The 12,711-nt window shown below is 40.6% G+C and overlaps 1 protein-coding gene across 13 annotated transcripts in view; it reads left to right on the top strand.

The window, feature by feature from the left end:
- The window catches only part of MAST2 (microtubule associated serine/threonine kinase 2), a 206,067-nt gene that overhangs the window by 90,357 nt on the left and 102,999 nt on the right, over nucleotides 1-12,711 (top strand). For 9 of the 13 annotated variants that reach the window (XM_026086767.1, XM_026086768.1, XM_026086766.1 and 6 more), the window contains one exon: nucleotides 6,018-6,224. The exons of the other annotated variants lie outside the window; for them this stretch is intronic. In XM_026086767.1, coding sequence (XP_025942552.1) covers nucleotides 6,018-6,224 — 207 coding nt within the window. The remainder of the gene's footprint in view (nucleotides 1-6,017; nucleotides 6,225-12,711) is intronic. 13 annotated transcript variants of the gene reach the window in all.

Here is a 12,711-nt window from a genome sequence, read left to right as displayed (position 1 = left end):
CAAGAGAAGTGGGGTTAGATGCCTCGGTATTTTCGGCCAGAGAGCCTGAGCTTTGCCCCCTGAAGAAGGTCTTGTGTAGAAGCTGAGGAGGATGCGCGGTGGGATGGGTGAGGAGCAGCTCCTTCTCCGCGGCAGCGGCCGAGCCTGCGCGCGCAGCCTGGGCGATGGCTCTGCCCGTGGTGACCTTACCCTCTATTCATAAAGCAATCGGCACAGCGCGAGGTGGCAAAACGGATGGTGGCAGCTCTCTGCAGGGTAACGTTAAGAGGAACGCCTGATGATTTAGATCCCATTTAGTTGTCAGCGTGCTTCAACTGCATTTGTTTTTAGTGGGGGGCCTATGTGAATATGCTAAAGGAAATCATATTCAGCTGAGCTGTAGGCTGCAAAGAGGTTGAATAACAAGCATTAGAATGTAATTACTTGTTTTATGTCTGCTTTGGTTCAACAATCTGTGTTCAAAGTTTTCCATCAATAAATGATGCATATAAATATATAAGATATGTTTTCCTCATGATTTTGTACACAATATATAATTACCATTCATGAATATTTTCCATCATTTCAAATAGTGAATCTGAAATGATAGACCCAAACTTTGATCTCCTTCCTATTAGGATGGGATTTAATTCTTTGCACCCGCTACCCTATTCTGTTCTTTTGGTGCTAGTGCACATAGACGCTGTTTTTGGCATTGTCGGCTTCGGCTTTCGAAGGGTTTTGATGTGCACCTGCACATGAAGCACACTGGAGATGTTCCAGTTTTGCGGACCGCAGAGCACGGTGAGGCTTGGATGAAGCGGTTGGGCAGTCAAGTATGTAACAGCACCTCAGCATCCAAAAAGCCAGGCTGTAAACCGCAGATTTTCAGCATGGTTGCAAGATGTACAAACACAAGGTGCTCACTATTTCTTCCGATCACCCCTTGGCTAATCAGTAGTCACTAAATTTAGTTGGAGTTGTATTTGAGCCATCTGCTTTCTTTTTCAATGCCCTATTTTTAATAAATTCAGTTGTTTGTAACAAGAACTTTATKGACCTGTTCAGTTTTTTTTTGTGAAGAATATGGATTTATATCTGAAATCCTCATGGTTTCGTAGGCAGGGTTCCTAGCTTGGGTTGCTGTAATCCTTGTACTATCGAAAAGTAAAATTTTATAACAAGAAAATACTGCTTTCCCACATTATATCTAAATTTGAAGAGGGAGTCATTTTGTCAGCAAACTAAACTTACTAAGCCAGTTTTTAATTTCAGATCCAAGTTATTCTTATTAATACTTTCCCGCTATCAAACATCTGTATCAAATACACTTTTGCTTTTAAAGTGTGTGTCTGAGGGAAAAAGAACAAGGAGAGAAAAGAAACATTAAAAATAGTTATAGTCCAGAATATTTATGTACGGTTAAAGTTTTTTTCACAACAAACAGCATTTTTGGTGGTATTAGAGATATCTGTGTCATCAAAGACCAAATGCTTGCCTTGCTATGCAAGATTAATTACAGGTCGATACAGGAGGAAAAAAGTGACGCATTTAAATAATTCAAATACTATGAACTGCTGTTTTGTTGGTGATAGGTGCTGATATGAAATAATATTTACCTTAAGTTTTTATGTCTATGAAATGTGTTAAACAGCATAATACTGTTGGGCAGAGATATGTGCAAGGCTAGTATGGTCGTCTTTAATCTTTACTTACTGTAAGGCAACTTGAGGCCACTGTGGGACTCGATGTCTCTCTCCTGTTCTCTCTCGTTTCCACTCTTTTAAACCCTCCAAAGCTCCCAAGTCTCTTCAGCCCTGGAAATTTAATAGGATGCTTCTTCATTAAACAGGTTTTAGTAATATTTTAAGTTTACACCAAGCTTCCTGACAGTATAATAACATAGAGGCCAAGGAAATTCTCGGGGAGGATTTGCTGAATACCAGTTTGTATCAAGCTTTCAAAGCTTTAGAATTGAGAAAAGCATTTTGTGCCCCTTCTGTTATCAGATTTCCACTGCTTAATCCAAATTCTCATTTCAGCACCATAATAAAATTATACCTGACAAACACCAAGCGTTGTGCTGGCACTTCTTGTTGCGTGTTGAGCTTGCTTTCTCTGGAGGGCGTCTGGTGGTTTGAGGACGAGGCACCCAAGAAAGCAAAGTCTCTTGGCACTCTGGGCTGTCTTTTGGGACAGGGAATTTGTTTTCCCTAAGGAACGTAGCTGTTGAGAGATTGTGATCTTGTAGTATGGGGCAGTCCGGCTGTAGTTGGAATCATGAGAGGATCTGGAGATATGAACTGTAATCGGGAATTTGACTTGTTTTAATACTTGTGAATAGCAGGCTTCATATGCCTGTTTTAAATAAGGTCTTTAAAGAAAGTGATGTAATACTTTGATTAAAATCTATCAAAGATGTATGTTTGGAATTGCTTTTTGGAAAGCTGACTTTTTGCAAATACACGTTTTAAGAATGTCGAACATTATTTTGTGGCGATTTTGTTAGTAGCATGAGATTGATTTCGAGTTGATTGAAATTACCATTTGCAAGCAAAAATGCAAGAGTTGCATTATACAGAGAACACTGTGTCCTAAAAAAAAAAAAAAAAAAAGTGATCCCCCCCCAGTATTTGGCTCCTGGAGGGGGCTGACTGCTTGCTCTGCACTGTTCTGTTTGCAGCATCAGGATTTATAAAGTTTGTAGCTGGAGCGCGGCTTGGCTGCTGCATTTTGGTAGGCAAACTAATAGATGGAAAATTCAGGGCACTAAAGATGCTTTTGGATTAAACTCGTGCGTGTTCGTAAGGGGCTCCCCGCGTGCAGAGGGCAGAGCTGGCGCGTGTGCGGCGCGGCGGAGGGCAGCTGCGGCTCCGCGCCGCTGGTGCCGGTGCGAGGGCCGGGGGAGGCCGCCGCTCTGCCCTGGCTCAGCGTGAGGCTGCGAGCTGCTGCGCGAGATCCCTGCCGGAGCCCTTTCGAGTGGGCCGTCGCCCCCCGCGGCTCTCCGCTCTCCTTTGATTCGGCGAGAGCGACCGTTGCTGCCCCTCGGGGCCCCGGGGAAGTTCGGCGCCCGTTGGCCGGGCGAGCAGTGTCGGGGCAGCCTCGCCGCCGCCGTGACGGCTCCGGCTGCTCGTTCGGGTCTTCGGCTTCCCCGCGCCGCCGCTCCGCCCCGGTGGGCTTCGCCGCCGCTCGCCGCGTGCCGTAAGCAGACCCGGGGCAGGTTTCGTTTAAAAATAGCGAGGTTTTTGACGTGAGCCATGTGACTGATCGGGACCGTCACCGAACTCGGGCGGTGTCGGTGACAGCGGGGTGCCGAGGAGCCTGGGGCCGGGCTCCCCTCCTGGTTTTAACCCTGTGKCTCCGGGAGGAAGCACCGTGCATCACGCAGCACCATGATGAAGCGGAGGAAACAGCGGCTTGGAGCCCCTTCGCTGCGGATCCAGTAAGGGCTGTTGGGCAAAATAAATTGCGCTCGAATACTTCAAATTAAAGCTATCAAGGAAACGAGCCAGAATTTTCTTGTGGCCAATGAACATCGTTTTTATTTCTGTTAGAGTTTTATTTCTCAGTCACGCTTGTTTGGCTGTACACAGGATCTCAGTTTGAAAACTTTGAAGTTTTATTTTTATGAAGCATAAAGTATTGCTAAAAAATCCCCCAGTATTTTAATTTTTATTGGGTACATTGTAGTTAAGTTTTATAACTAGCATTAGTTAATGTAGTAAAACTTAATGTTTAGAACTCTTCTGTTTTTCTAGTTTGATCACTGCTCCAGACTTAAAGGGAACTTCTAATAATTTGTCGGAAAGTGAGCTGTCACAGGGCTCAGATCTGCAGAAGCCTTTGCTACCTTTATTTTCTTTTTAAGAACTCATTTGAAAACTTTTAGAGCAAAAAATCTTTCTTTGCATTGCCCCATGTATGCTCTAYCAATGAAATTTAAAGAAGCTAATCCTACTCAGTGCTTGTATCCTTTATAAATGCTTTGAAATCAAATGAAAATTGTTATTTATGATGTAGCAAATGACGTTGAGTATTATTGCTATTAGTTAAAATTAAGGACGTTGTATATTAAATCCTAGGTGTAGAAGCAGAGGAGGTTAAATGAATCAATCACGCAGCGAGTGCAGGGAGGAGCAGGGTAGGAGGCAGCTTAACCTTTTCTGTCAGCAGGCTCCAGAGCTCATCAGCTGTTTAAGCAGAGATTGCTAGTGGAGGGGATTTCCAGTATGCAAAGGTTGCTTGCTGATAAGAAATATTTGGATTCATTAGGAAATATAAAATAGGGAACCTTAACAAACATGCCAGACTGCAGTACTTTCAATGCGAAGTACCTGAATACTAAACAAGAGCTGAAGCACATCCCAGATTTCCCTTTTGCTGGATTTTATGCTTCAATATGATAAATAGAAGCTTTTTTCATCCCTCAATCATAGTCAAGGTTATGCTTCATAAAAATGTGATGGCGTTAGTTTGTATTTCAGTGCGTAAGCACACTGAACATTTCACGTGACCCTATTTTGCTCAGCACTGTCTGAATTTTAAAAAAGAAAAAAGGAGACTTATGCTCCAAAGACTTTACAGCAGTACTGAGAAGCATGTGTGTGGCTGATGCTCTCTCTTCATGCTGTGACCCCCTAGATACAGTAGTTGACATTGTACATACAAGCATGGAGTTTTGAGGATTAGATTCAAGGAACTTTGCATTTTCTGATAATCATGATAGACAAACGTTTATCATAAGATTGATCTTCATTGTTTAGTTCCTTTTCTTTTGCAACTTATACGTGTAACTTTGCATGATTGGAATACGATAATTGTAATGTGCAAAAGCAAAATACTCCAAACTGAGATGATGTTTTTATTGGTCAAATTGAGTATTCTATTTGGATACATTATTTTTAAAAAATAAGTGGTCGTATCACCAGTTAAGAACAAAAATATTACTCTTCAGGCAGATTAGATACAGCACAGGAGTAAATTCAGTATATTGTGGCGTGATAATCTCTTATGTAAAAACCCCAAACATACTTTTCTTGTTGCTGTTTAAAAATCTGGGGAAAAGGCTTTCAAAATATAAATTTATCTTCTGATACATTATTTTGGTTGCCCAAGGTTTCTTTATAATACCAGTATTTGTAAGTTAAATTTTACTTTGTTTCTAGCCAAGGACATCTGATCGTGTATAATTCAATAAAGTAGGTGTTAAAACTCTTCTTTACATTTATGTAGAAGTCTGTTTGCAGCTTTTGGAAAAGCAGCTATTTTAAGAAATTTTCTACGCTCTCTGTGTTATAAGAATGTATGTTGGCTGCTAACCCTGCAAAAGCACTATAGTTTATTAGAACTGAGCACAGAGCTGGGAATCGGTGTCCTCATTTCTAGTCCTGATGCTGCCCTGGATGTGTGATGAATGAGTCACTTAACTGCTTTGTGCCTCAGTTTCCCCATCACTAAAGTTAGAATAAACCTATCTTGCAGTGCTGCTTTCAGGCTTAATTAGTTGTTGTTATAAAACRCAGTCAGTGCTAAACGTTGTTTTCTAGTTAAAGCTTTGTGTAATTCACATTTTCACAGTTGAATATTTGTATYGCTGCCATAGCTGTGGCATGGAACCATGGCTCCAAAACTGTGATCTATGAGGGTGTCATATAAATGACCTGTATCTGTTAGTGATGCCATTATTGTCCTTGTTAATTTTTCTCAATTAAAAGTTTGTCATTAAGGATTGACAGTGGTGTGTGATCCAGAAAGCCTGGGAATCACTACAAARAAGGATTTGGATAATTCCAGATCAGAAAATTTTCACCGTGGGAAAATAATGTTGACTAGACACTATATTGTCTGCCAAATACATTTTGGCTACCAGTTTGGACAATAATTGAAAGTATGACTTTTGACCACTTAGTTTACTACATTTATTAAGAAGGTATAACTTATATTTTGGAAGTAAATTTTTTTCTTTTTTTTTTTTTTAATTGAGAAGGGAAGACGTGATACTGACCCTCATTTCTTTTTCTGCTATGGTACCTTGTCAGAATCTCCTCTCCTTTGTACTCCCACTGCCGAGGAAGTGATGTTCATCAGCACATGTTCTCTCCTACRTCTGCTCCAGGTCTGCAGCACCTTAAATTCCCATTTAGTGCTGATTGTGCACTTGCTACTTCTCCTCTAGTATTTTATCTGAACTCGCAACCCCMGAGCAATCCACCTAGTCCGTGCTACAGCCAGCCTTTTCAATGGAGGTAAGGAGAGGTATCAACAAGGAATTTCTAACAGTTTGGTATGGGTGTAACTATTTATGAACTTACCAGCTTTATAGTTTGAGAATAATATCTAACAGAAGGCGCCAGCCTTGTTCTCATAGTTTACTTCTAGCCACGTAGTGTTCAGGTTGATGTTGCTTGTTTGTACAAATTTTTCTAGCTCACACATAGTTGAAGGCCATGCAGAAGGCAGAAGAGGAAAAGGAATAAGGGAATGGAGTCCTCTCCACCTTTATTTTTCTCTAAATTGCTAATTGTACTTTTGTGCTAGTGTCCATGTGCATGTGCAGCCAAAGGGTCCTCACAGATGTCGTAAATGTCAAGAAAACCAACTTAAAAATAAAACATATATGAACATGAAAGTGGAAGCTTTTATCCTTATGAATTTAAATGATTAGTCTTTACTTAATTCACTCCGCTGTGATTAGGTTTTTGCAGAAAAACTGGTACATATGAWTGCTTGGAGACTTGCTTCTCTGAAAACTATCTAGGTCCAACAGAGTGAGAGTGTATCTAAGATTAGTATTTTAGTTCAGTTCTGGGGTACAATTATCAAGTGAATCTCTTAATTGTTCCCATTTAATTTGCTTTGTTTTACATAGTGGGTGTAGGCTTGAAGCACATGAAAAGGCTTCTTTTTGGCTGAATTTAACCTGGAAGATGCACTCCGGGAATGCCCCTAGTGCACTCTAGTCCATCAGTGCTCTGCACCAGATCTTCATTCTGCAAACTCAATTTGTTGAGCCACCAGACTTACTAAGATAGACCTAGGCTTATTATCTGTTTCACATTATCTTTCTTCTATTTTTAGACAATATTAAAAACCCTTCCTCAAATACTTTCCTATAAATAGCATGCCTTTTTGAATTTAACGCATGTTACAGATGCAAACTAGTGTATGGCATGAATCCTAATCATTGATGTAACCTGACTATCTGGGTGCTAGGTAGGAAGCTGCTTCTTTATTTATTTATTTATAGCAGATTTGTGCTAGAAATGTGTACAGTGGGATTAACACTTACTAAGTCATCACTTTTGAGGCCCAACCTAGAGTGYGGTCCTTGAAAAGCCCTGCCTAGAATCCAACTTTAGTGCAGATCCTCTATTGCACGCTGTTCTACTCACTGTAAATCCACATTAGTTTTTTATGGAAGTGGGCAGGCTGAAGTCTGTCTCCAAACACAAGGTCTACAAAGGATAATGAGTAAAAGCAAGTCTGTTAGTAGGCTTAAATATGGGTATAGAGGAGTTTGTAAACTGAAAAAAGGTCTGAAACAGCTTCATTATATTAAGGTGTTTGAGAGCTTGGATGACCTGTTTCACTTTCAAGATTAGCTCTTCATCCTCCTTGTGCCATATTATGGACCATACAAGACCATCAGCAGCCCCAGTGGAAGATTTGGTTTCTTCACTAGTGATGCATAGTGAGATTGTCCTGGCAAAGCAGCAGAGACAAAGGCTAACACAAGCTAGAGATCTTTGCGTGTGCAGCTCTGAAATTGGAGCGAAGTGGTACCTRCTTTAAACTTGAGCTAGCAGAGCCAGCAGAAGGCTGCTTTGGAAGTTCACATAGTGCAGCGGGGATGTAGCTGGTCAAATTTCCGTTACTCACGAGATGGTAATGCAGCATCCCTTGAAACTAGACTGTTATTTCAGAGGGAGGTTGCTCTTGCTCACCAGCTCCGGTGGAGTAACTAGAAAATGGGAAGCTGAGCTATTCTAGGCCTCTGTCCCTCTTATGGAGAGTACTGCACATTACATCTGGTGGGTGGAAACCAGACTGTYGGCGAAGGAAGGGATGTTGCATGCTGCCGTGCTTGGCATGTTGTGCAGGGTTGTGGAGAGAGGTGGTCGCCCAGCCCACCCGCTCCTTTGCCTGGAAGCTGGGCAGGAGCGGGTGAAGTTCTTACAGTACATGCAGTGCAGGGAAGGGCAGTGACTAAGGAGCAGCCTCTTAGGATTTTAATGTTATTATCAATATAATTTTAAATTAATTTTTAGTATTTAAAAGCTGGTATTGGGTAATGGTCYTGTGCAAGGCGGATTAAGTGCAATTTCATGCTGTTTAGCATTGGGGCTAATTAATTGACTGGTAAGTAGTAATTAGCTATCAAAATTAGATTACTGTTGAAGTCAATTGAGAACAGGGGTTTTTTTTTTTGGAGAGGAGATCTAATGATTATTGGGTGTTTTTTTTGTTTTTTTTAAAGCCTTTTTGGCACTTTCTGCTTTTTTTCCCCAAGAATCCTTTGGTCTTCAGGTGTTTGACACGGGTCAGTGAATAATTCCCTCATAAGGATAGTTCATGTAAAAGTCTCAGTGTCCGGTTCTAGTCCACTGTTACTATGACTCTTCTTGATTATATTTTTCACATATGTGCACCCTCCAGCCATCTGCTCTCTAAATAGTGAATGGTTGATGATTCACAGCTACGTGGCTGTGTGTAAAAGCTTCGATCTACTATAATAACTTTTTATTTTTGTCCTTCGTGAGTTGTTGCTTTCACCTGTGCAGCTCTTGATCCTGTTTTATCCTGTCGCTCTTTGTTGTAGTTTTGTTTACTTGGTTACAGTAGCGATAGCCATTCCCGCTTGCTTAGAGCAAAGGTTCATCTTGGCGAGTTATTACTGTCATTGATCTACTCAGCTTAACGCTCTCAGGTTAGCCAAGCTGCAGCTAATTTCCATAGTGCTGCAAGTGATATTAGGAATGGGTGGAAAATTTAACTAGAAAAGTGTATGCCTTAATGTTAAATGTTTCCCATTTTTTGACCCTCAATGTACTGCGTTTGCAAGTATCTGTATAGTTTCCCTTTCTTTCCTCTTTTTCCTGATGTGGTTGGTGYTTTTACGTGGACAGATGAACAACTGTTGGTGCATCTGACGTCGAGCGGGTTCTACAGCTAGTGTGAAACCTCTTGGCTTCTCAAAGAATTAATCTCATTAGGAATGGAAGTATTTTATGCATAACCTTTGAACAATTGGAAATAATGTAAACGTTTTAAATGAGTAAAGGGAGATCTGCGATGGCACAATTACAATAAAAATAAATTGATAGCAGGTGAAATAAGACTGTTACTGTTGATGCAACTGTGGGTTGGAATTAAGGTCATGTATCTTTAGGATGAAGAGAGAATGATGTCCAAAATTAAACTGAAGTATTGGGTCTCATATTGGGGATCTGGCTTGCACCCTTCTGGGGTTAGCAGGGAAGCCAAATTACTGAAGAATATGAGGCCATGTTTCACAGCTGGTCCTCTTTATGACTTGGCAAGTCTTTGTGCACCCATATTTGTCCTTTAATTTAACAGAAATTTGGAKTTACTGCATTTCTTGATATTGAATTGCTTAAAAGATGTCATGTATTAATTGTTCTTAGAAATGATGGGCCTTGAGATTTAAAAGAACATGTATCTCCCCCCATTGCAAAGGATATAGTGCTCTCAGTGACTCTCAGCAAGATATAAATTTAGTTGGAAAACTTCTAGAAACGTATTATTTGTTTGTGGTAACAAGGGTGAAAGTGGTCAGGTGCTTCAGTTCTGGCCTCTGGGTACTGCAGGTGAGGTGAAATCTCAGTGGAAATTTGCTTTATTCCAGCAAATGAAGGAAAGAGTTGGGGGGCTGGGGCAGCGTTGAGCTGCATTATTTAAGGGATATTTTCTCATGCTATTTTGATTTCATGAATTCATGCCAGTTGTGGAACATGTTTTTATAGGAATATATACTACAGTTTATTTTTATAGGAATGTTTTCCACTAGAGGTTCTAGCCTTAATAAAGTTTATTGATAATAGCTAGTAATCTTCTGTAGCTTTGCAGAATAGTTTCATAGATTTTTCTAGCCCATACAAAATCTGATGACCATTTCTGAATTGATGGTGGTCAGATCSTTGCTGTCTTAAGTAAAACAAAATGGGAAACCTAACATTGCTCCAAAATACTCATCGTTTGAGCACAATACATAATTACTTGAGCAGTGTGCAATTCCAATTTTATGAATTTTATGTAATTATGATTTTGTGGACATCTGTGGTATAATTTAAGAATATATTAATTTATATTAAAAAACCTATTCTAGGAAACAAGCGTTTAATCAATAACCGTGGTAAGCAACAAGAATAAATTATACAAGAGACATTCAACAAATGTACTGGGAGAGTTGCCTGGCTTTATTTAAAGCCTTTCTCGAATAAGCTGTTGCAGTTGGCGTGGGGAGACCTATATTTAGAGTTGTGGCTTGTTTGGATCCGTGAGCGTGGTGCAGCGTCCCCAGCGAGCCGGCTCCGTCGCAGGGAACAGATGGGCTTTCCCGGCATTGCCGGGGCCGCGTGGCCCCGCCGAGGGGTGGAAGACTGGGAGAGAGGGAGAAATCTCCCGTGTCTGCATGGGGCCTCGTGGTAGACATCCGAGCTTCCTTCTCTTTTATGTCCTGGGCTTACTGGTGTGTCTTGGTGAGGGTCATGTAACTCCAGCCCAGAAGCTTTCCTGTCCTTTATTTCAAGGCAGGTGCAGAAATCCCTTCCATAATATATGGAAGTGTGTATTTTTTTTCTTTTTCTCCCCAAAATTCGGCTGTGTTCTGAGGTTTTCTGGGTTTTGACTGTGTGTCTGCACCAGAGTGAACTTGATGCTATGGTGAGTGGGATTTGGTAATCAGTCAGCTTAAAAGGCCGTGTGTTTAGCATAGCTAAAAAACTAATAGTTTTAAAAACACACTATTAAAACATTTTAAGTAGGAAGGCTTAATCAGCCCTGATTGTAACAAGTACCTTGACTAAACCCACCAAAAATCTTTAATAAACATGCCTTATCTGTGTACATTAGATTGCCTAAAACTGTGTTGTTTAAAATGTGTCAGCTAGTACATTTATTAACYGGTTTCACTGAGCTGATGATTGTGTGTATACTGTATAAATGCCTGAAAAGCGAAGCTGCTGCGGTGTTACAGTGACAGCACTGGAGACCATCAGCACCTTATTTCCATTACTGTGGAGTCTCTTAGGAAAACAAAATTTGTATAATAATCTTACTGACGCTTTTGGTTTGAAGAGCAAGGCAGCACCTGTGAACAGTAAGAGTTCCATATTTTTAAGGTAGATGAAAAAAATTTCAGAATTCAAATATGATGAGATTCCTTTATAATTTTATTTTGAAATATCTCAAATTATCAAGAATTGGTGATGGTATCCTATCCCTACTTAAATTTCCTTTTAATTTAAAGTCACTTGATACAGCTTTTGAGAGTTTATTTTAGTTAATATTTCGTATTTGACAAACATCGGAGGATTAATGAAGAGGACTGGATTCAGCTTGAATGACATTTGGAAATTGTTCTGTTATGGCAGCAAGTGATATCTTCTAGGTTTAATTCTTGCTTCACTTCAAGTTCTGCTTTCTTAAATGCGCTAAATAATTGGTCAGAGTTGACTGCAGAACAGTATAATGCCACTTCTGAAAACAATGTAGATAAGCAAGTCAGGAATAATGAGTAATAGAACAACTTTGTGAGTGTATCATTATGCATAATGTGCAACGGTGCATTTTGAGTAGGTAATCTTAAGGCAACTGAATTTTAATCTACATCTCACTGAATGAATGAATGAGTTTCCCATTGTTCATTTCCTTTTTGAATGGAAATTTTTCTCTTCATTCTTTTTCTTTTGTGCCAGTTGTTACTCTTGGGAACACTTCTGATGTAGGAGGTGTAGACTGCAGAGAGACATGTTGGTGATACCTAGAGAATTGTCTAGTTCAGATTACTTTTCGTCTTTCTCAGGCTGATTGGAAAGTCTCCATTTGCTTGTCGCATGGTTGGAAGTAATCATACGTGGTGGCCTTTGGTATGGAGTCTTGTGCACAATATTTGGAAGAGAGTTACTGTGCCACTAGCTCCATGGCTTTGTTCCCTTACGTCAGCATGCAGCTGAGGCTAAGTGGAGAAATCGGCAATAATTTCTTCTGGACAATTTGAGGGCATTTTGTTGTTCATAGAATTGGCCTCTTCTCATTGCAGCAGTAGGGCATGAGACGTAGCATGTGATCACTCCAATGAAATGTGACAATTTTTTTGGCACATATGTTAATTATGCACGGTCACTTTGTCCTCTTGTATTCTCTGGGATGCAAGCGTCAGTGGAGGGGATGGGTGGGTGGCTTCCCTTGCAATCTTCAGGAGAGACATTGCCCGTCTTGCTCTGAATTGGGCTGTATCATTTTTTTTGTGTGAAGACATAATGTAAATACTAAAATCCTTGCGTGCTGTTTGGAGGTGCAGGAGTGGAACAGTTAAACATGGCAGTTTGGATCGCGAGGTGCGATTTCTTGCCTCATTCCAGGCTCCCGTAGGATGCCATCAGTAGAGCCGTTGGTGTAAAGCCAAGCCTGTCCATTTGACCTGGGAAACCAGAGGCTCCCAGAGGGGAGGATGTGCCTCTGCCTTGGCTGACAAATCTCTGCGAGCCTTCT

The sequence above is a fragment of the Apteryx rowi genome, unplaced genomic scaffold, assembly GCF_003343035.1.
Source record: "Apteryx rowi isolate R43461 unplaced genomic scaffold, aptRow1 scaffold_7, whole genome shotgun sequence".
NCBI classification, from domain to species: domain Eukaryota; kingdom Metazoa; phylum Chordata; class Aves; order Apterygiformes; family Apterygidae; genus Apteryx; species Apteryx rowi.
The sequence above is the reverse complement of the archived record's forward strand: the minus strand, read 5'-3'. Positions and strand labels throughout refer to the sequence as shown.